At 35.5% G+C, this 24269-nt stretch overlaps 1 protein-coding gene across 3 annotated transcripts in view; it reads right to left on the bottom strand.

Annotated features, from left to right (window-relative positions):
- C15H1orf185 (chromosome 15 C1orf185 homolog) overlaps positions 1-13842 on the bottom strand; it is a 33194-nt gene extending 19352 nt beyond the window's left edge. The window contains exons 1-2 of one of the 3 annotated variants that reach the window (XR_005370233.1): positions 13754-13842; positions 1981-2086 (exon numbers count right to left, since the gene is read on the bottom strand). Coding sequence is in view for 2 of the 3 variants with exons in the window: in XM_038558072.1 (XP_038414000.1) it covers positions 1981-2086; positions 12765-12852 (194 nt within the window). In the remaining variant the exon portion in view is untranslated. Of the gene's footprint in view, positions 1-1980; positions 2087-12632; positions 13581-13753 lie in introns of those variants that run through there. The other 2 variants (XM_038558072.1, XM_038558073.1) reach the window with 2 other exon arrangements.
- Between the last annotated feature and the right edge of the window lie 10427 nt (positions 13843-24269).

Genomic DNA, 24269 nt, shown 5'->3' on the forward strand with positions numbered 1-24269 from the left:
CTCTGACCTGGACTATGTAACAGCCTCCTAACATTCCCTGCTTTCACTCTTGCTCAACTAAAATTCAGGCTTCACAGAGAAGTGGGGAAAATCTTTTAAAAAATATGAATTAGAACTCTCATAGATTGCTGGTGGGAGTACGTTGGGAGTACCCATGTTGGAAAACTGTTTAGCAATTTGCTACAAAGTTAACCATATGATCAGCAATTCTACTCTTAGGTATTTACCCAAGAGAAGTGAAAGCACATGTACAAAAAGATTTATATAAGAACATTCATAGCAGCCTTACTCCTAATAACTAAAAACTGAAAATGACCCAACTGTCCTTTAAAAGAATAAACTGAGGTATATTTATACAATGAATAAAAATCAATAAAAAGAATGAAATAGAGATAAATACAATGACATGAATGAATCTAAAAATATTATGTTAAGTCAAAAAAGCAGACATAAAAAAGTCCATATGGTTCCATTTACATGAAATTCAAGACTACGCAAAATTAATCTATCGTAATAAAAATCAGAATAAAGATTGCCTCTGAGTGGGAGGTAGGGAGTGATGCCTGGAAAGGAGCATGAGGAAACTTTCCAGGGTGATGGAAAATTGTATACCTTGACTGGGGTTGTGATTACATGGGAATATATTTGCTGAAATTCATCATCGTACATTTAAAATCTATGTACTTTATTGCATATTAATTATATATCAAATTTTAAAGTGTTATAAAAATGCAAATCCCCAATGGGTGATGATATAGTATCCTTAAAAGGGAGATAATATTACTGCTACCTCATGGGGTGGTTATGAAGTCTAAATGAGATCATATATAAAGCACTTAGAATAGTGCCTAGTATGTAGTAGTAAGTACTCAATATTAATTGATAATTAATATAATTATCATAATATTAGGATAATGATTACCCTACTTTAAACTTTATAATGGCATAAATAATGAAATCCAAAGTCTACATTCTAGCCTACAACATCCTATGTGATCTGGCCCTATCTACATCTTCAATCTCTTCATTATTTCCCTCACTCACTACACTCTATATACACTAGCTTTCTTTCTTTTTACTGAACAATACCACGAACATTCCCATGTGGGGATCTTTGCTATCCCCTTCAGCTTAGAGAGCTCTTTGACAAAGTCTTCACATGTTTTGCTCCTTCTTTTAACTCTGATCTTGGATTAAATACTGCCCGCTTGAAGAGACATTCTTCGACCACTTTATTTTTCATTATCTGTCTCCTCCCAGTGGCACTGCCAGTCTATGAACAGAAACCCTGTCTGACTTGTTCACAGTTGTATCCTTGGTACCTAGAACAATGGCAGGCACCAATAAATATTTGTTAAAAAGAATGAATAAGTGAATAACTTCCAGTTTTCGGACTTGTGCAAGTGAACAGATATTATGTATTCATTTGCTGAGATAAGGGAATACTGGAGGAGTGTGTGCAAGAACATGTTACAATTTACATTTTTAAACACCAAACAAAACAATACTGAACTAAATAATCAAAACCACCAAATTTAGGGTTTTCTGTCCCTGGCAAAAGACTATATTTAGACTATACCAGAGCATTTTGTCAGCTCTTCTCTTGAGTATCTCCTAAAGAAAGAGAGTCTATCTCTGTAATGTTTTTAACCTCTAAATTAAAAATAAAAAAATTTAAAAATTTCTAGCCTTATAATTTGAATTCATGTCTTCCAGAGAATAAAATATATCTCATTAATCCTTAAAATTGTAATGCATGAATATTGCTATTACACTACTCAAGTAGACTATTATACTAGTAGGAGTTATCTTTCCAGGCTATTTTAAACATGTAAAGCTTTTCCTCCTCAATCAAAGGGTCTATAACCAAACCTCAAATTATAGAAACAATGCTGTTATAGTTATTTAATACCAAGTGAAAAAGGCTTTCATTTGAATTTTAAAAAGGAAAAAAAAGTTAAACATTCTAACAAACCTTACCTTCGTTTGCAAATCAGAAACCACAAAGCTGATGCCAAAGCAAAGAAACCAATTCCCAAAGTAACAGCACCAGCAGCCAGAAAATAAGTTAAGTGGTTAAAAAAACCTATACAAATAAATTATAAAAGATTATTTCATGCATGTATCTTCACTCTCAAGGTAAAATTAAGTGACATAATAATTTAAATGATATTACATAGCGTAGTGTTAAGACTAGAAAGTTGGGAGACCCGAATTCTAGGGTCCTGTGCAATTCTAACAAATTTTAAGACTCTGAATTTGAGAATTACACAGGGCCTCATGGAGATTAGGGATCTGACCCTGCCTAGATTTGATACCTAGCTTTTGTTTATTTTTGTACAGCTGTCACCTCTTTTTTTCTTATCTAGCTTTCTCCTTTCCCAGTCTACCTCTAAATTCTTATTTTTCCAGTATCATTCTTCACAGTCCTTCAACAGAAGACACTTTTCATTTTAAAATTTGTATTGTCAATCACTATAAGAAGGCAGATGGAAGGTAATAAAGAATATAAGGAACTTTAAAATATTTTAGACATCTTTGTTTTATCTCTATTTTATCCCAGGAACAATAGATAATCATGGCCAAAAGCTAAATAGAAGTAGTATAAAATAACAGCATATCACATCACAGGTTTATAATTAGAAAAGCCTATAGGAACTATATGGTATAACTTCTTCATTTTACAGATAATAAAATTGAGGTCTAGGTAAGAGAAGCACTTGAACTAAGATTAGGCAGCAGATTAAAGCCAGTCCTCTTTTTTTTCTATTATCTTTTCCCTACTACCAATCATCATTAATACTTGTATGTATTGAAAAGAATTAAAATCTTTAAAAAAAATAAAGGATGCAAGAGGTAGTTATAGTCAAATTGGTCAAGTACTCCATAAGATTCTGAAATGTGATACCTAACCATTAAGCAGGCTGTAGGAAGCTTTCAAAGAAAGCTGTATAGAACATGAAGGGCCTTGAAACAATTTAGGAGTACAGCTGACCCTTAAACAATATGAGGATTAGGGGTGCCAACCTGTGCAGCTATATATCCACATAGAACTTTTGACTCCCTCAAAACTTAACTACTTACATATATACATATATAAACAGTAGCCTACTGTTGACTGGAAGCCTTACCAATAACATAAATAGTCGAGTAACACATATTTTGCAGTCTTACAATAAATAAGCTAGAGAAAAGAAAATGTTATTAAGAAAATCATAGGAAGGAGAAAATACATTAATAGTCCTGTACTATATTGAAAATCATCCACATATAAGTGGACCTGCACAGTTCAAACCCATGTTATTTAAGGGTCAATTGCATATTACCTGGAAAAAAAGGGTTTAAAATGATTACCACAGGGGAGGTGGGGGGGGGATGGGTTAAATAGATAATAGGGATTAAAGAGGGGGCTTGTGATGAGCACCAGGTGTTGCATAGAAATGCTGAATCCTAAATTGTACACTTGAAACTAATATTACACTATATGTTAACTAATGAATTTAAATAAAATGTTAAAAAATAAAACTAATGGGAGATTTTTATATATGAACATATTATAAGTTCCACTAAAAATATAACGATAAAAACTTTGTTGTTCCCATACTTTTGTTGTTTCCTAAGTAATTTCCAGCTTCCAAGATGGTGCCTCTCAAATCTTAGTTTTCTTTGGGTTCAGAAAATGTCTACATTTGGGAATTATACAAAAAGGTATAGAAGGCTATTAATCAAAGTGATACTTATAATACAAAAAAAAAAAAAACCCTCTAAGTGCACATTAGAAAGGCAACTAAATAGGTAATGATGATGTCACATATGAAAAATATCATATTCTTTAATTATTTAGTGCAGAGTTTCTCAACTTCAATATCATTGATCTTCTGGATCAGATAATTTGTTGTAGGAACTGTCTTGTGCATTGTACCAAAGATGTCTCCAGGCAAATGTATTTTGAGGGGCAAAATGCCCCCAGTTGAGAATCACTGGCATCGTTGTATAATGAAATATCAGATAGTGTTCATTGATAAAAGCAAGATAAGTAGGGCACCTGGGTGGCTTAGTCAGTTAAGCATCTGCCTTTGGCTCAGGTCATGATCCCAGGGTCCTGGGATCAAGCCCCACAAGGAGCTCCCTGCCTAGCAAGGAGTCTGCCTTTCCTCTCCCTTTTGCCCCACCCTGGGCTTGTGTGCTCTCTTTTGCTCTCTCTCTCAAATACATCAAGCAAGCAAGATACATAAAATATGTATTCTTAAAAGTTTAAAAAGACATAGTTCTACTCAAATATAAGATAAAAATTTCTAGGGGCACCTGGCCAGCTCAGTTGGAAGAGCATGTGACTCTTGATCTCAGGGTCATAAATCTGAGCCCTCACATAGGGTGCAACAATTACTTAAATAAAACTTTGGGCGAAAAAAGAGAAAGATTTCTATGGACAAAAAAATAAAATAAAATAAAAGCAACAGATAAATAAGTAGAGGCTAAAACCACAGGCATATGAAGCACTGAGATCTGGAAGCGAGAATTAGCTAGAAGCAGAGAATATCACTGAGACAAGACCTTGACCGAATCATCCTCTGGTGCTGTGAATGACTCTACTACATTAACAAAAGCTCTGAGGGAAGGGGTTCCAGAACCACTAATAGGAGACTAAGACAGAATCTTGGAAAATTAAAAATTCAAAAATTTTAAGATAAATTCATCGAACACAATTAATGAGATGAAAGATAACACTGAGAAACTCATCTAATTACTGTGGGACCCAGGAAACTGAACAAAATCCCCTACCCCTGGACAAGCAGAGCAGTACTGGCTCTATTTCGGGCTCTACCCGCCTTGTGCTGACCTGCTCATTACTTAGGGCACTGCCCCGCCCTAGTCAAAGACCAGGACATACCCTAACCGGAAATCCGGCTCAGAGGACCAGCATGACTGTGAAACTTTCTGCGTATCCCATTGGCCACTGGCCCCTATAAAGTTGCTAAGCCTCTTAGTCTCAGGGTCCAAGTCCCTGCTTCGCTGTGTCGGGTATAGTTGGACCCAGGCTCGAGCTTGTAAATAAACCCTCGTGTGATTGCATCGGTGTCGGCTCCTTGGCGGTTTCTCCAATTCGCGATCTTGGGCACAACAATTACATAAAGAAATGAAAAATATAAGGAAATTGTGAGACTTAGAGAAAATTAAGAGTATATAATGTAAAAGTAACAGAGATTCCAAAAGAAAAAATAGTAGCAGAGAAGCAATATTCAGAGAAATAATCTAAGAAGGATTTTACTTTAATTTTAAAAAAATTTATATAGTAAAATTCATGTGTGTGTATTTGTGTGCAATTCTGTTAAGTTTTGACAAATACAAAAAATATTTGTCACAGCACCATAACCAAGTTATGTGACACTTCCATCGCCTCCCAAAATTCCCTCAAAATTGCCTCTTAGTGGTCAAGTTCTAATTACTGGCAACCATTGTTTATTTTCCATCCCTATTCTCCATCCTTATACTTTTGCCTCTTCCAGGATTTCATATATAAATGGAATCATACAGCATATGGCCTTTTGAATCTGGCTTTTTTCACTCAGTGTAATGCATCTGACATTCACCCACATTGTAGCATGTATCAATAATTTTTTTTTAAGATTTTTAAATTTATTTATTCAGAGAGAGAGAGGGAGAGAGGCAGAGACACAGGCAGAGGGAGAAGCAGGCTCCATGCAGGAAGCCTGACATGGGACTTGATCCCGTGTCTCCAGGATCACACACCGGGCTGCAGGCAGCACTAAACCGCTGCGCCACCGGGGCTGCCCAATAATTTGTTTCTTTTTATTGCTGAGTAACATTCCATTTTACAGATGTACCATTTGGTTGTTTCCAGTTTGGGGCTGTTAGATTAAAGCTGCTATACATTTGCATAAAGGTGTTTGTTTGAACATAAATTTTTATTTCAGTAGGGTCATATAGCAAATGCATATTTAAATGTGTAAGAACCTGCCAAATTGCTTTCCAAAGTGTCTGTACCATCTTGCTTTCCCACCAGCATTATATGACAGTGCCACTTGCTCTGTATCACTGCCACCACTTGGTTACTGTTAGTTTTATTTCAGCCATTCTAACATGTACAATGTTATCTCACTGTGGTTTTAATTTGTATTTCCTTAATGAATAATGATTTTGAGCATCTTTGCATGTGCTTATTTGCCACCCATATATCTTCTTTAGTGAAGTATTTGTTTAAATCTTTGCTGATCTTTTAGACTTCAAGTCCTCGGTCAGATACGTGATTTGGAAATATTCTCATCACATCTATGGCTTGTCTTTTCAATTATCTTAAGAGTGTCTTTCATAGAGCAAAACTTTCAAATTTTGGTGATGTCTAATTTATTAACTTTTTGCTTATAGAGATTATGCTATGGTCCTATCTGAGAAGAACTCTTTGCCTAACCCAAGCCAGAAGTTTTCTCCTATGTTTTCCTATAAATGATTTATAGTTTCATGTTTTACATTTAATTTATGATTCATTTAGAATTATTTTTTTACATAAGGTATAAGGCATAGGTCCTTTTTTTTCTCTGTGGATATGTATACCCAGTGGTTCCAATACCATATGTTGAAAAGATTATCCTTTCTACACTGAGTTGCCTTTGCACCCTTGTCAAAAATCAAGTAGCTATATTTGTGTCCATCTATTTCTGGAATCTCTATTCTGTCCCCTTGATATATATTGTCTATCCTTTTGCCAACAACAACAACAACAACTAAATTCATGTTGTAAATACTACATGCCAGGCACTGTTCAATGTATTATATATTTAAACTCATTTAATTCTCACAACAACTTGGGAGTTAAGTACTTAAAATTTCCTCATTTTACAGATGCAGAAACAGATGAGGCAAAATAAGGTTAAGGAACTTGCTTGAAGGCACACAACCGCTAAGTGAGGGAAAGATAGTAATCTAAATATTGCTAAGGTCCTGCGTTATCTAGATTGGGTGGAGAATAGAGACCCTAATATCTTTAGATTTGTTAGAAAAAAGTCAGTTAAGTATTTAAGGATATCATAAAGAAGAATATCTAAATGGCCAATAAACATATGAAAATTTCATTAACAATCAGGGAATTACCAATTAAACCATAATGAGATAATAACAACTACTCTATATGAGCCTAAAATGAAAAGGACAGAAAATGTCAAGTGTTGCCAAGGAGGCAGAAAAACCAACCTGAATTCTCATTCACTGTTGGTGTGAATATGGTTTTGTACAATACTTTGGAAAATTGTTTGGCTCTATTATTAAACCTGAACATATGCATGACCCAACAATTTTTAGACATATACCAAAATGAAACACACACACACATATATACATTCAGAAAAATATGTATTAGAGTGTTTATAGTACCATTATTTGAAAGAGCCACAAATTGGAAACTGCACTAATACCCATCAATTTTTGAATGGATAAATTTTAAAAACTGAATTAAGAAAACAAAATATCCTATAAATGGGAAAGAATAGGCTACAATTATATACAATTATGCACAACAAAATAGATAAATTTCATAAATAATGGTGGGCAAAAGAAGGCCAAAATAAAATTCAAACACAGTTATCTGGGGAATTTAGGAATGCTGATAATGTTCTGTTTCTTGAGCAGAGTGTTAGTCACATAGATGTGTTCAGTGAAAATTCATCAAGGTTATGAATAATGAATATGATTTATGAATAAACTATATATATATCAGCATGAAGAGAACTGAAAATGTAATGTTCAGTGCAAAAAGCAATTCCCATAAATCTGTATTCAATTATTCCAATTATGTACTGTCCATGTATGCACATTAAAAGAAAACACAAAATAATACTATTTTTAAAAAACATTAATACAAGTATTAAAATACATTAAATTCATGATATTTGTTGTGTCTGGAGAAGGGATGAGAGGAATGAGACTCTGGATGGAACATAAACTTAGACTTTATCTGTAATGTTTTATTTCTTTAAAATATTAAATATCTGAAGCTTATATGACCAAAAAATATGTATTTAGTGTTTGTTATCCTTTGTCCTTTTCCTTTTTTTCACTATTCTGTTTTCCAAAAAATTTTAAATATATATATAAATAATACAAATTCACTTTTGTGAAGAAAGGAGGAAGGAAGGAAGGAGAGAAATATTTGTATAAGGAAAATAATCAACAGTGGTTATCCCTAGGGTAAGGGCTTATAGTTACAATTCTCTACTCTAAACCATTGTGTGTGTGTGTGTGTGTGTGTGTGTATTTTCTACCATGAGTGTCTTAGAAAAACCAAAAAAAATTTTTTTGAAGCTTCCTATATAATGATACTTTACTTAGATGCTAGAAGTCTCTTTCTAGAACTTTCTTTATTGTTATCCCTATGACTATAGCCCACTTAACTTTCTCTTACTAAAGATCTCTGCCCTCCTCTTTATCTTTTTTTTTTTTTCTTTTCAAATCTCCATTAGGGAAGAAAATGGGTGTGATTAGGACAGCATCATAGTCCCTGGTTCAAATAGGTCATTTACATCTCAGGGAAGTCCCGATGAGGTATAAAGAATCTAAAAGTTTCCAAACCAATTTACCAAAAGAAAGACAAATTATATATTTGTTAATACCTTTAACAAGTCACATGTTCTCTGTAAAATGAAAAGACTGGACTTTGTAATCATTAAGATCCCCTCCTTAAAGTTTTAGTCAATATACATATTTTTAAAAAACATTATATGCAAAAATAGTATTTTTACTTTCTTGATTCTGCTTTTAAGTGTTTTGTCTAAAGTAATGAGTCCATTGGGGTGACTCAGTTGGCTGGGCAGTAGGCTCTTGATTTCAGCTCTGGTCAAGATCTCAGAGTCCTGAGATTGAGCCCTGCTCAGTGGGGAGTCTGCTTGAGGATTCTTTCTCTCTCTCTCCCTCTCCCCCTGCTCATGTGTGCCCTCTCTCTAAATAAATAAATAAATGATTCTTCACTTTCAGCAGGTACTCTATCATATCACCTGTTTCTTTGTCTTTAATAATTACTACTGTAAATAATTTTTTTTTTTTTTTTTGTAAATAATTTTCTTTACTGGTTGTCTATTCTGTCTTCCTCTACCAGAAGATAAGTCTTTTTCATTATGGTATTCTTAGAGTTTAGAATAATGACTGCTTACTTGAGAAGTGATTGAATATTCAATAAATGAATGACGGGCACTGTGCTAAATGCTAGTATTACAAAAATTAATAAAATAAGTATGTTGTTTATAAGCATGTAATAGTATAAGTATGTATATAGGAACGTTATACATGTAAAAAGGAATAAATGCAATTAAAAAGTATATAGGTGTTTTTTTATATATATAGGTGTTTTAATGGAAGAAATAAGTACAAAATGTGGACACAAGTACATCTATAGAAAGGGTAAATTTTAAAAAGCTCCATAATTTAGTTAAACACTGCCTGAGAACTTTCTATTGCCAAATCTTTGTCAAGAATTGGTGATTGACTGTTGGTGGGAATGTGAACTGGTCCAGCCATTCTGGAAAACTGCATGGAGTTAAAAATAGAACTATCCTATGACCCAGCAATTGCACTACTGGGGATTTACCCCAAAGATACGGATGCAGTGAAATGGTAGGACACCTGCTCCCCAATTTTATAGCAGCAATGTCCACAATAGCCAAACTGTGGAAGGATCCTCGGTGTCCATCGACAGATGAATGGATAAAGAAGATGTGGTCTATATACACAATGGAATATTACTCAGCCATTAGAAACGACAAATACCCACCATTTGCTTCGACTTGGATAGAACTGGAGGGTATTATGCTGAGTGAAGTAAGTCAATTGGAGAAGGACAAACATTATATGGTCTCATTCATTTGGGGAATATAAAAAATAGTGAAAGGGAATAAAGGGGAAAGGAGAGAAAATGAGTGGGAAATATCAGTGAGGGTGACAAAACATGAGAGACTCCTAACTCTGGGAAACGAACAAGGGGTAGTGGAAGGGGAGGTGGGTGGGGTGTTGGGGTGACAGGGTGACTGGGTCACTGTGGGGGGCACTTGACAGGATGAGCATTGGATGTTATGCTATATGTTGGCAAATAGAACTCCAATAAAAAATATACAAAAAACTGGTGATTGAAAGATGAAACACATGATCATGGAGTTTATAATCTGTAGTAAACAAGACATTTAATTGGATATATTCATTAAAATATTCCAAGTGCTATAATAATGACCTTTGACAGTGCTAAGATAACAGAGGCAGTTTGATCAACTGCAGGTAGAGTCCTAGAGATAATACCTGAGCTGAATCTTACAGAATGAGTAAGAGAAGCTAGGCAAGAACATTAAGTCTTAAATCAGGTTATGATTCTTCAATCTTAAAATAAATAACGGTGGCACCCTCCAGCTTATAGTTCAGTTGATCTTTTGTTTTGTTTTTACCATTTGCAGCCTAAACTTTTAAAATGAGAATTTCAACTTCTTCATGTCTATTTCCAAGGTCATTAATAACTTCATTAACATAAAAATTAAAAGGTCACTATTGGCCACTCTTTTGCCTTGGCATCAGTAAACTATATTCACTTAGTTTTTCTTCCATTTATATATCTATACCTTTATTGACTTTGTAGGTCTCTCTTTGTTAGTTCATCTATCCTTTAACAGGTCTCTATATCTAATATATTCTTCATATTAATATAAAGGATATATGTTTATATAGCTATAACTGCATATATTTACATATATATATATATCCTTTAACATATCTAAATCTAGACAGGTATGCAGGCAGATACATAGAGGTATTTAGAGGATATAGATAGATATTAATGTTACCTATAAACACCTATATCTATATTTTTTCCCAGAATTACTAGGTACTTTTTTTTTAATTACTAGGTACTTATACCAGGAGTGTTTTCAGATTATTTTTTGCAATTATTCCAGCACTACAAGTTCTGTTTTATTCTTTGAGTATTCGCAAATTACCTGTTTATTATACTTTTTAAGTTTTGACAGATTTCAGTCTCAAGTTTACTCCAATTCAACAAAAATCTTTCTTTTTAAATATTTTATTTATTTATTTATTTATTTGAGAGAGGTGAGCAAGTTGGGGAAGAACAGAGGGGGAGGGAGAAGGAGGAAAAATAGTCTCAAGCAGACTCTGTGCTTGTGAAGCCCCATGTGGGACATAATCTCATGATCCTGAGATCATGATGTAAGTGAATACCAAGTTGGTCACAACTGACTGTGCCATCCAGGTACCCCATCAAGAAAAAAATCTTTTGAGCACCAAATATGTGTAGAATACTGTTTCAGACACCAAGTGAGGGATAAAGAGCTATTTAAATAAGAATGAATCCTTGCCTTGAAGGCGTAAAAATCTATAATTTGATATAAATAAGGCTCATATGCAACCAGTATAAAAAGTTGACCATACATTTTTTGTTTTTGTTTTATATATATATATATATATGTATTATTTTTTATTAAAGTTCAATTTGCCAACATATAGTATAACACCCAGTGCTCATCCCATCAAGTGCTCTCCTCAGTGCCCATCACCCAGTCACCTCACCCCCCCGCCCACCTCCCCTTCCACTATCCCTTGTTCATTTCCCAGAGTTAGGAGAGTCTCATGTTTTGTCATCCTAATTTTTCCCACTCATTTTTATTTGGTATTTGTTCTAAGTGGTTAAAAGAATAACTAGACCTGTCCTGTGAATATGGAAAAGTTACTGTGCTAATGGGACTTTAATGTTCTTATTTGAAAAATGGGAGTCATACTATCTATCTTACACAATTAGGATTAGAAATAAATGAGATAATATTGGAAGGATTTAATAACAACAACAAAAAAACAGGAATACATCTCAAACTTAACATGCATATACCAGGCCATAAAGCAAGATTCAACAAGTTTTGTAGAATCATTATTACACATACCACATTCTCTAAGAATAATACAATTAATTTTGAAATTAATAACAATATATACCCTGAGAAAAGCTCCCATACTTGTGGCAATTTAAACTCACATTATAAATAACTCATGCATTAATGAAGAAATCAGTGGAAGTTGAAAATACATAGAGGTAATAATAATGATATATGTACAAATACTTGTAGCAACAGAGCTGGAGCTAGATTCAAGGAAAATGTATGGCTCTAATCACATATATTAGAAAAGGAAGCTGAAAGATAACAAGCTTATTATCCAAATTATAAGTTGAAAAAGACCAGCAAAATAAGCCCAAGTAATATAATGAAAATAATGAACAGAAGTTAATGGGATAAAACTAAGATTTTTGGTAAAGACTAATAAGATTGACAAATCTCTAGTTAGATTAATAACCAAGTAAAAAAAGGTATAGTAAACAATATTTAAAATGAAGAAAGAGAACATAATTACAATTACATCAGAGATTAAAATAAGAACATACTTTGAAAAATTTTCTAATACATTTTAAAACTTACACAAAGTTATATGTACCTAAAAAGTGACTTACAAAAAGTGACTCAAGAAGTAACAGAAAACCTAAATGAACATGTATCCATTAAACTGAATCAGCAGTTACAAAATTTCCCCCAAAGAAAACAGCAGGCCCCAATAACTTTACAATTTCTACTGTATACCCATGATGCAAGTATTTCTTATCTTATACAAGCTCTTCCAAAAAATAGAAAGAGATTGCTCGTTGTTTGTCCAAATACATTTTCCTCTTCTTCCCAGGCAAAAGCTAGACTACATGTCCCAGCTTCCCATACCATTAGGTGAAGCCATATGACAGAGTTCTAACCAATGGAATTTGAATGGAAGTGATGTCATAAAAACCTCTTGAGAACCCCTCTCCATGTTCTTTCTCCCTTTAGGCTTGACTGGGATGGAAATTATCCCCAGGGAACTTTGGAGCCATAAGTCCTCATGGATCTAATTAACATTTATAGAGCACTCAACACAAATAAAATGAAAACACAACCTATCAGGATTTGTGGGATACCTCTAAAGCACAATTTAGAGGAAAACTTACACCAAAAAAACTGCAATATTAGGGGGAAAACATGTGAAAAACCTTAAAAACTAAAGTAAAGCAGATTAAGCCCAAAGTAAACAGAAGAAAGAGTATTAAAAACTAAAGTGAAAACCAATGGAGTAGAAAACAGAAAACAATCCAGATGGTAAAGAACTAGTAATAGATATGCAAAAGATAAAGAGAAAGGAATCCAAGTACATCACTAAAGAAAGTCAGCAAACCATGGAAGAGAGGAGAATAAAGGATCTAGGAAATCTAGAGAAACCATAAAATAATTAAAAAATGGCAATAAATACATATCTATCAATAGTTACTTTGAATGCAAATGGACTAACTGTTCCAATCAAAAGACACGGGGTAAAAGAGTAGATTAAAGAAACAAGATACCCCCCCCCCAAATGCTGCCTACAAGAGACTCATTTGAGACCGAAAGACACCTGAAGATTGAAAGTGCAGAGATGAAGAAACATTCATCATACAAAGGAGTCAAAAGAAAGAGTAGCAAGACTTATACTGGACAAAATAGACTTTAAAACAAAAACTATAACAAGAGACAAAGAACGGTATATAATAATAAACAGAACAATCAATTAAGAAGATATAACAATTGTAAATATTTACATATCCAATATGGGAGTACCCAAATACATAAAATAGTTAATAGCAAACATAAAGAATCAACAGTAATACAATAATAGTAGGGAACTTTAACACCCCACTTACATTGATAGACAAATTATTCAAACAAAATAAACAAGGAGACAGTGACTTTGAATGACACACTGGACCTGATGGAGTTAACAGATATATTCAGAACATTCCATCCTAAAGCAGAATACACATTATTTTCAAGTACACATGGAACATTCCCCAGATGAGATCACATATTAGGCGACTAAATAAGTCTCAAAACTGAAAAAAATCAAAGTCATACCATGTATTTTTTTTTTTACCGCAATGCTATGAAACTAGGAAAACCATGGAGAAATCTAGGAAGACCACAAACACATGGAGGTTAAATAACATGCTACTAAACAATGAATGTGTCAACCACAACATAAAAAAAGAAATAAAAAATTACATGGAAACAAGTTAAAATGAAAACACAGCAATCCAAAATCTTTGGGATGCAGCAAAAGCAGTTCTAAGGGGGAAGTTAATAGCAATACAGGCCTACCTCAACAGGAAAGAAAATTTTCAAATAAACAACCTAACTTTATGTCTAAAGGATCTAAAAAACAAACAAACAAACAAACAAACAAACAAAACTCAAACCCAGGAAAAAGAAAGATATAATAATATTAGGCAGAAATTAGTGATATAGAAACTAAAAAATCAATAGAACAGATCAATAAAACCAGGAATTGGTTCTTTGAAAAGATCAACAAAATTGATAAACCTTTAGCCAGGCTTATCAAAAAAGAGAGGGAGAGAGAGAGAGAGAGAGAGAGAGAGAGAGAGAGAAAGCATGAGAGAACCCAAATAAAATCACTAACAAAAGGAGAAATAATAACCAACATCACAGAAATACAATTATAATAGAATATTATGAAAACCTATATGCCAAGAAACTGAACAACTCAGACAAAATGGATAAATTCTTAGAAGCATACAACCTATCAAAACTAAGCAGGATGAAATAGAAAATGTAAATAGATCTATTACCAACAATGAAATTGAATCCATAATCAAAATATTCCCAAAAAATAAAGGACCAGGATTGGACAGCTTCACAGGTGAATGTTGCCAAACATTTAAAGAGAGCTAATACCTATTCTTTTCAAACTCTTCCAACAAGTAAAAAGGAAGGAAAACTTCCAAATTCTATGAGGCCAGCATTACCTAATACCAAAACCAGATAAAGACACCACAAAATAAAGAGCAGTGAACACAGATGCAAAAATCTCAACAAAATATTAGTAAACAGAATCCAACAATACATTTAAAAAATCATTTATAATAATCAAGTGGAATTTACTCTGGCAATGCAATGGTGGTACAATATTGATAAAACAATCAATGTAATATGCCACATCAATAAGAGAAAGAACATGTCCACAATAGCCAAACTGTGGAAGGATCCTCGGTGCCCATCGACAGATGAATGGATAAAGAAGATGTGGTTTATGTATACAATGGAATATTAGAAACAACAAATACCCACCATTTGCTTCAATGTGGATGGAACTGGAGGGTATTATGCTGAGTGAAGTAAGTCAATTGGAGAAGGACAAACATTATATGTTCTCATTCATTTGGGGAATATAAATAATAGTGAAAGGGAATAGAAGGGAAGGGAGAAGAAATGTGTGGGAAATATCAGAAAGGGAGACAGAACATAAAGACTCCTAACTCTGGGAAACGAACTAGGGGTGGTGGAAGGGGAGGAGGGCGAGGGGTGGGGGTGAATGGGTGACGGGCACTGAGGGGGGCACTTGACGGGATGAGCACTGGGTGTTATTCTGTATGTTGGTAAATTGAACACCAATAAAAAATAAATTTATTAAAAAAATAAGAGAAAGGACAAAAAAACAGGATCATTTCTTTGTTAAGTTTTTATTTGTATTTCAGTTAGTTAACATACAGTTTAATATTAGTTTCAGGTGTACAACATAGTGTTTCAACACTTCCATATAATAACCGGTGCTCCTTACAACAAGTGCACTCCTTAATCCCCATCATCTATTTAACCCTCCCTCCTACCCACCTCCATTCCGGTAACCATCACTTTGTTCTTTATAGTTAACAGTCTATTTCTTAGTTTGTCTCTCTCTCTTTCCCTTCCCTTGGTTGATTTGTCTCTTAAATTCCACACATTTGTGAAATCATTTGGTTTTTATCTTTATTTGACCTATTTCACTTATTATAATGCTCTCTAGCTCCATTTATGTCATTACAAATGACAAGAGTTCATTCTTTTTTATGGCTGAATAATATTTCATTATATGTGCATATGTATACATACATACATATATACATATATATACACATACATACTAGTTTTTCTTTATCCATTAATCAGTCAATGGACACTTGAGCTGTTTCCATAATTTGGCTGTTGTAGATAGCTGCTATAAATATCACGGTGCATCCCTGTGAACACATTTAATGCAATCCCTATCAAAATACCAACAACATTTTTCACAGACCCAGAACAAACTATCCTAAAATTTGTATGGAGTCACAGAAGACCTCAAATAACAAAAGCAATTTCGAGAAAAAAAAGCAAGACTAGAGGCATCACAATTATATTATAAAGCCATAGTGATTTGAACAGTATGGTACTAGCATAAAAACAGACACACTGGTCAATAGAAAGAGACTAGAAAACCCAGAGTAGAAAACCCAGAAATAAACTCACAATTATATGATCAATTAATCTTTAACAAAGAAGGAATGAATATACAACAAACAAAAGGGACAATCTCACAACAAATGGTGCTGGAAAAACTGGACAGCCACATGCAAAAGAATGAAGCTGGATCACTTCCTTTGACAGATACAAAAATAGATTCAAAATGGATTAAAGACCTATATGTGAGACCTGAAACCATAAAAATTCTAGAAGAGAGCACAGGCTCTCTGACATTGGATCTAAGCAGTATTTTTCTAGATATGTCTCCTGAGGCAAGGGAAATAAAAGAAAAAACAAACTATTGTGATTATATCAAAATAAAAAGTTTCTGCACAGTGAAGGAAACAATCAACAAAACTAAAAGGCAACCTAGGGAATGGGAAAAGATCACTTGCAAATGATATATCTGATAAAGGGTTAGTGTCTAAAATATATAAAGAACTATAACAACTCAATACCCTAAAACCAAATAATCCAATTAAAAATGTGTAGAAGACATGAACAGACATTTCTCCAAAGAAGACATCCAGATGGCCATCAGACACATGAAAAGATGCTCCACACTACTGATCCTCAGGGAAATGCAAATCAAAACCACAATGAGATATCACCTCACACTTGTCAGAATGGCTAAACATAAAACACAAGAAATAAATATTGGCAAGGATGTGGAGAAAAAGGAACCCTCTTGTACTGTTGATAGTAATGCAAACTGGTGCAGCCACTGTGGAAAACTGTATGCAGTTTCCTCAAAAAGTTAAAAATAGAACTACCCTTTGATCCAGTGTTGTACTACTGGTTATTATTTACTCCCAAAACACAAAAACACTAATTAAAACAGAAAGATGCATCCCCATGTTTATTGCAGCAGTAGTTTCAGTAGACAAACTATGGAAGCAGTCAAATGTTCATCGATAGCTGCGTGAATGAACAAGATGTGGTATACCAACAGAAACATGAAAACATGCTCAATATCAATCATCATCAGGGAAATGTGTATCAAAGCCACAATGAGACATCACCTCATACCTGTTATAATCACTAACATTAAAAAGAAACAACAAATGTTGGCAAAGATATGGAGAGAAAGGAACGCTGGTGAACCGCTGGTGGGAAAGTAAATTGGTAAAACCACTGTAGAAAACAGAATGGTGGATCCTCAAAAAATTACAAATAGAATGACCATACATTCCCATACTTCCACTATTGGCTGTTTACCCAGAGAAAATGAAAACACTAATTCCAGAATATGTGTGTACCCCTAGGTTTATTTCAGCATGATTTACATGGAAGCAATCTAAGTACCCGTGAGTAAATGAATGGATAAGTAAAATGTGGTGTACATGCACACAATGGAATGTTACACAGCCATAAAGGGGATGAGATTATGCCACCTGAGACAACATGGATGGACCTAAAGGTTATTGTGCTAGGGGTGGGGCCAGATGGCAGGGGAGTTGGGTCCTCAACCCTGGGTGGCTCAGCTGTTTAGCACCTGCCTTGGGCTCAGGGTGTGATCCTGGAGTCCCGGGATCGAGTCCCTCCCCGCGTGGAGCCTGCTTCTCCCTCTGCCTGTGTCTCTGCCTCTCTTTCTCTGTCTCTCATGAATAAATAAATAAAATCTTTTAAAAAATCATTAATTATTACAATTAAAATTATTTCATAAAATTTTAGAATTAGAAATGCCATTGGAAAAAAATGCATCTCTTGGTACATGCTAAAGAATGTAATAAGAGTATACAATGGAATATTACTCAGCCATTAGAAATGACAAATACCCACCATTTGCTTCAACGTGGATGGAACTGGAGGGTATTATGCTGAGTGAAGTAAGTCAATAAGAGGACAAACATTTTATGGTCTCATTCATTTGGGGAATATAAAAAATAGTGACAGGGAATAAAGGGGAAAGGAGAAAAAATGAGTGGGAAATATCAGAAAGGGAGACAGAACATGAGAGACTCCTAACTCTGGGAAACGAACTAGGGGTGGTGGAAGGGGAGGTGGGCGGGGGGCACTGAGGGGGGCACTTGATGGAATGAGCACTGGGTGTTATTCTATATGTTGTCAAATTGAACACCAATAAAAAATAAATTTATAAAAAAATTTTAAAAAAGAATGTAATAAAAAATGGAGGTGTCACAATTCCAGATTCAAGTTATATTACAAAATAGTAGTAAATTATTTACAGTATTATTTACAGTAGCCAAACTATGGAAGCAGCCCAAGTGTCTATCGATCATTGAATGAATAATAAATAAATAAATAAATAAATAAATAAATAAATAAATAACTAATAAATAATAAATAAATAACAGAATACCATTCAGTCATAAAAAAGAATGAAATCTTGCCATTTGCAACAACATAGATAGAGCTAGAGAGTATAATGCAAAGCAAAAGTCAATCAGAGAATGACAAATACCGTATGATCTCACTCATATGTAATATTTAATAAACAAACAAATGAGTAAAGGGAAAAAAGAAACCAACCAAGAAACAGACTCTTAACTATAGAGAATAAACTTATAGTTCCCAGAGGGAGTATAGGGGAATGGAGGAAATGGTGGAGGGTGAAAATGTATTAAGAAAATTAACCATTTAAAAAAATCATAAAATTTTTAGTAAGAAAATTAATCATAAAATTAACCATAAAAGGTGTCTGATGAAAATCTGATCCCATTAGTTTAGTTTAAGAAAGTAAGTCAAAACCACCTCATCTGGCAAATGCAAATAGTGGTAGTATCTACTTTATTAAGGATTGTGAGGGTTAAACAGATAATGCACACCTTGATATTCCTAAGCCCTTGACCCTCTCACTTCCTCCTAATTTATTATTACTCTCTAGCTTTACTTCCAGCCCTGTTTTTTTTCCCTATCCAGCACAAAATCTTGTAGTCCACAAATTTAATTATACTCTCTTGGGTTTTGTTAAACCCTAGAGGTATATCAGTCATAGGATCTGAGGCCAGAAAAACTCTGGGTTCAAATTTGGGCTCTGTTACTTACTAGCTGTGAAAAATGAGCAGATATTTATCCTTTTTTGGATACATATAAAACGACAACTGTTAGAATTAAACGCAGTAATGTATATACAGCTTTCACCATATAGGCTACCATTTATTAGACCTTCAATAACTCTTAGTTCTTTCTGTTCCTCTCATTCCCTTCATTAACTATTTCAAGATTTCATCTTTTTATTCAAACTCTCATTTAATCTCTTTCTCCCACTAGCTCAGCAGATGACCTGATTTCCTTTTTTTAAAATTTTTATTTATTTATGATAGTCACACACACAGAGAGAGAGGCAGAGACATAGGCAGAGGGAGAAGCAGGCTCCATGCACCGGGAGCCCAACGTGGGATTCGATCCTGGGTCTCCAGGATCGCGCCCTGGGCCCAAGGCAGGCGCCAAACCGCTGCGCCACCCAGGGATCCCTGATTTCCTATTTCATAGAGGAATCTGGAGCCATTAGGCCAAGACTCCTTTAATTTACTCCACACTACTTGTAATTTAATCTGCATAAGTATTTCTTTCCAGTTTTGGTTGAAGAATCTCCCTTCTATCTATAGTTTAATTTTCCACCTGAGCTCAGAAACCATTAATCATCACTTCTCTCTTCCTTCAGAACTATTTCTTCCTCCTTTCTCCCTATTAATCTTTTCTATTCACATATAAACATTCAAAGCCTCTTCCTTCTTTAAGACAAATAAACCCTTTATTATTCCTCATGGCCAGGCCTCTTGGAAATGCTGTTCACTCTATCTCTGCTTTCTCACCTCCTATTCACTTTCAGCTCATTCTAATATTACTTATGCCCATACATTCTTCCAAAGCTGGTCTTACTAAGGTCCACATTGATCTTCATATTATTATGGCCAATGGACACTTTTCTATAATAATGACACAGTTGATCCCTCCTTCATTCTTATAATTCTTTTTTTCATTGCCTTCTATGCCATAAGTTTCTCCAGGTTTCCATTTCTTGCTTTAGAGTCTTAGCAGGTTCATCTTCTAATGCCCATCTCCCAAATGTCATAGTTCCCTTAGACTCTATTTTAAATCTTTAGGTTTTTTTCCTTTATACTAATTGGGTGATCCACCTGAACCTATGACTTTAATTACAACACCTATATGCTGATGACTCATTAAATTTTATTTCCAGTCTAGATCTCCACCATAAGCACCATAACTCAACTAGCTATCCCATCTCTTCTCCTAAATGTGCCATAAATACCTCAAATTCAATATACTGAAAACTAAATTCAAATTTGCTTCTACACAGATTGGACATATTTTAGCCAATAATAAACAACTATCTTCCATACAATCATCTAGGCCTTTCTCAATCTAGGACCTTTATTTGAACACAAAAAATAATTATTTCTCAATTTTTCCAAGGATCAGTACATAATTAATACTATTCCAGATGCATAGGAAATTAATCTATTACATATAATAGATGCCTCAAGGTTTATATTACATATAAACCCTTGTTTATAATAAACAAAACCCGGGTTTAGTTCTCTTGCAGAACTCAGTTGAGACAGGCCCTCATTTACCTTCCATATCTATGCATTAAGTTACCTCTTATATCTGGTATCCTCCATTCCTTCCTCTCTCACTTTTGCTGGGTAATGGTCTCAGGCTTTTCTTGTTTCGTACTATAAAAGCCTACAAAATTGGGTTGGACCAGATCTAACTAATTTGATTTCATGACCCTTCTCTTTAGGCTCATTATGAGACACCTATACAATGTGTCTTGTTACCTCCCCGAATATAATGCATTCTCTGGACCTAAAGTCTCCGTGCCTTTGCTGTTTCCTCTCTCTGGTACCCCTTCAACTCCTTCATTATGTGAACTTTTTTTTTTCTTTAATTGCATAAGCAAGTGATAAATACATATTCTTTTAAAGGATTCACACAACACAGCAAAATATAGAAGTCAACTATTCCTTATCTTGACCTCTCTCCTCCAAATATCACACATACGCACACATACACTTTCCTCTCCCCAGATAACTACTATTAACAGTCATTGTATCCTTCCAGACTAAATTCTGGAATTAATTCCTTCTATTTGCTTCTATAAAACTTTGGGTTTACCTTTATCAGAATATCATAATATATTTTCATTATTTAACTTGAACTGTAAAATCCTGAAAGTGAGGCCTTCTTTTTAATATTTAAGATCCCTCATTTGTCACACTGCTTCACACATTTTTGTTGAAGGAAAAATTACACTGTCTTTGTTCTCATTATGGCCTAGTGGAGAGACATAAATAATTCAGGGGAAGAAACAGGGTATTAAAGAATCAAAGAGTTACCTAAAGGACTTCTAGGTAACATGACAACTAAGCATCCAAATAAGTGTGAATATACGTAGACTAGAGGACACAGAACTGTACCCCACAGAGTGGCACCACAAGTAAATGTCAATGTATGCTAAAAATTCTAAAAAGAGAACAAACTGGTGGTTGGGAAAGTAGGAGGCAGTGTGGGACCAGTAAAATGGATGAAGTGGAGTGAGAGGTACAGGTTTCCAGTTATGGAATGAATAAGTCACAGGGATGAAAGGCACAGCAACAGGGAACACAGTCAATGATATTGTAATAGCGTTGTATGGTGACAGATGGTAGCTACACTTGCGAACATAGCATAATGTATAGTTGTAGAATCACTAAGTTGAACACCTGAAACTAAGGTAACATAGTGTGTCAACTACAATAAAAAAAATAAATATAAAAAAAGGTGCTGAACTATTATTACACATTATTATATTAACATATACAAAGATTTTTTAAAGTTCTTTTATGGGCTAGGAACTTAGTATCACTCTAGCCATAATCTTTAATTATTATCTCATTTGCAGAGAAACAAATTAAGGCTTAATGAATATATGAGGCACCATCAGTGGCCTGCCCATATCTGCCTTGCCCACCATGGAGGATACCTGCAGCTTCAGTGGCAATTCACAGTGTCATACCAAGAGTTTCCTATCTCAACCATCTTTCTGCCTGAAGGTTTTCTCTACCAACAGGAGCATGCTACTTGAGGGAAGTACCAGCCAGTTAATACTCCGAAGAATAACCTTTAAGTGAGAAGGGAGGTAAATATCCCAGTTTTCTTGTCCCTCAGTGAACCAGTTCTGAGTTTTATTCTATACAGCCTCTTATTTTTTTTTAAATTTAAAAAAAAAAGATTTTATTTATTTATTCATGAGAGAGAGAGGCAGAGACAGAAGCAGGCTCCACACAGGGAGCCCAACCCGGGACTCGATCCCGGGACCCCGGGGTCACGGCCTGGGCGGAAGGCGGCGCTAGACCGCTGAGCCACCCGGGTATCCCCCTATACAGCCTCTTAGGGGATCACCAGTGGATTGAATTCCAACTGCTCTCAGTAGTAACCTGCTCATTAACACACTTCATTGGCTTTCTTTCATTCATTGTCTCACTTCCTCACTAGGCTTCCCAAATTTCTTTGTATCCCTATCCTCGCCTCAGAGTCTTAGTTGTGGGGAAACCCAATTTAAGATAAAGAAGTTGGTTAAAGTCATATAACTAATAAATAGTGAGTCTATTATATTTATACCAACTTCTAACTTGTTTTGAATTTTCTTTTTCCTATTCACTAGGCATTAAGGAGGCTCACAATTAAATTCACAGGTAGCATAAACTGAGTGGGAATACAGAGGTTCAAGAGTAGAAATAGAAACTTTGAGGGGTCCCTGGGTGGCGCAGCGGTTTGGTGCCTGCCTTTGGCCCAGGGCAAGATCCTGGAGACCCCGGATCGAATCCCACACTGGGCTCCCGGTGCATGGAGCCTGCTTCTCCCTCTGCCTCTCTCTCTCTCTCTCTATCATAAATAAATAAAAATTAAAAAAAAAAAGTTTAAAAAGAAAAAAAAGAAACTTTGAATATATATTCTTGACAGTGGATAAAATGAATTGCATTAGTTAAAACATATTTGATGGATTATAATAATGGAAAATATATTCAGGTAGAAATGGTTACTTTTGTCATGTTCTATGCCTTCTTTGTTCATAGGATTCAGTACACCTTAATCTTGGAGTGAGTTAGCGAGACACTGAGGGGTACATGGACAGCGCTTCACCTTGTTACCATAAAGCCCCTGCAGAAGTAAGTCCTATGCGAGGGGAGGTTCCCGGAGTTTACCTTAATTTGCGCGGTTGGAAGCTGGTCTCTTTGAGGAAAGTGTTCAGATGTAAGGAAGAGTAAACAGGATTATCTTATTATCCCAAAGGCTGTTCCGGAAGGGCCAGAATCGGGCAACATTTTTAGATTTTCGCACTCTCATCACCCTGTTACAAAGATTTTGGCCTTTCCCTTACACGCAGGGCAAGAGGCTCCTCATTGCAATCCCCAAGAGTTAGCTGAAGTCCAGAGCGTCCAGGGCTCTGGGCCGGAAACGGTCCTCGACTACGGAGTCCCAAAGCCCAGCGGGTGTCGGAAACGGAGCAGAGACACCGAGGGCCAAAGGAGGAGCCACCGCTCGGACGGGCAGTGGGAGACTCCGCTGAGCCCATCCGCGGAAGCAGGAGGAGCAGGGCACGTCCTCCGAGGTTCTGAAGCTTCTGAGGCAGCACGAACGGAGGAAGACGCTCTTGGACGGCCCGGAGCAAGTCGGCGCCGCACAAGCAAGGCCAACGGCCTCCGCCCTGGTCCGCCCGCAGCCGGGACCTGCGGCGCCCGCCCAGCGTTTCCGGGACTGGGCGGTGCCTTCCCCGGAAGTTGGGGCCTCGCCGCCGGAAGTGAGAGCCTCACGGGCGGGAAGCTGGGCCACGTGAAGCGACACCCCGGGGACGGCAGACGAGGCGCGGCGGCTTCGGGAGTTGGAGCCTCTCTCCGAATGGCCGGCTCACGT

The sequence above is a fragment of the Canis lupus genome, chromosome 15 (assembly GCF_011100685.1).
Source record: "Canis lupus familiaris isolate Mischka breed German Shepherd chromosome 15, alternate assembly UU_Cfam_GSD_1.0, whole genome shotgun sequence".
NCBI lineage: Eukaryota > Metazoa > Chordata > Mammalia > Carnivora > Canidae > Canis > Canis lupus.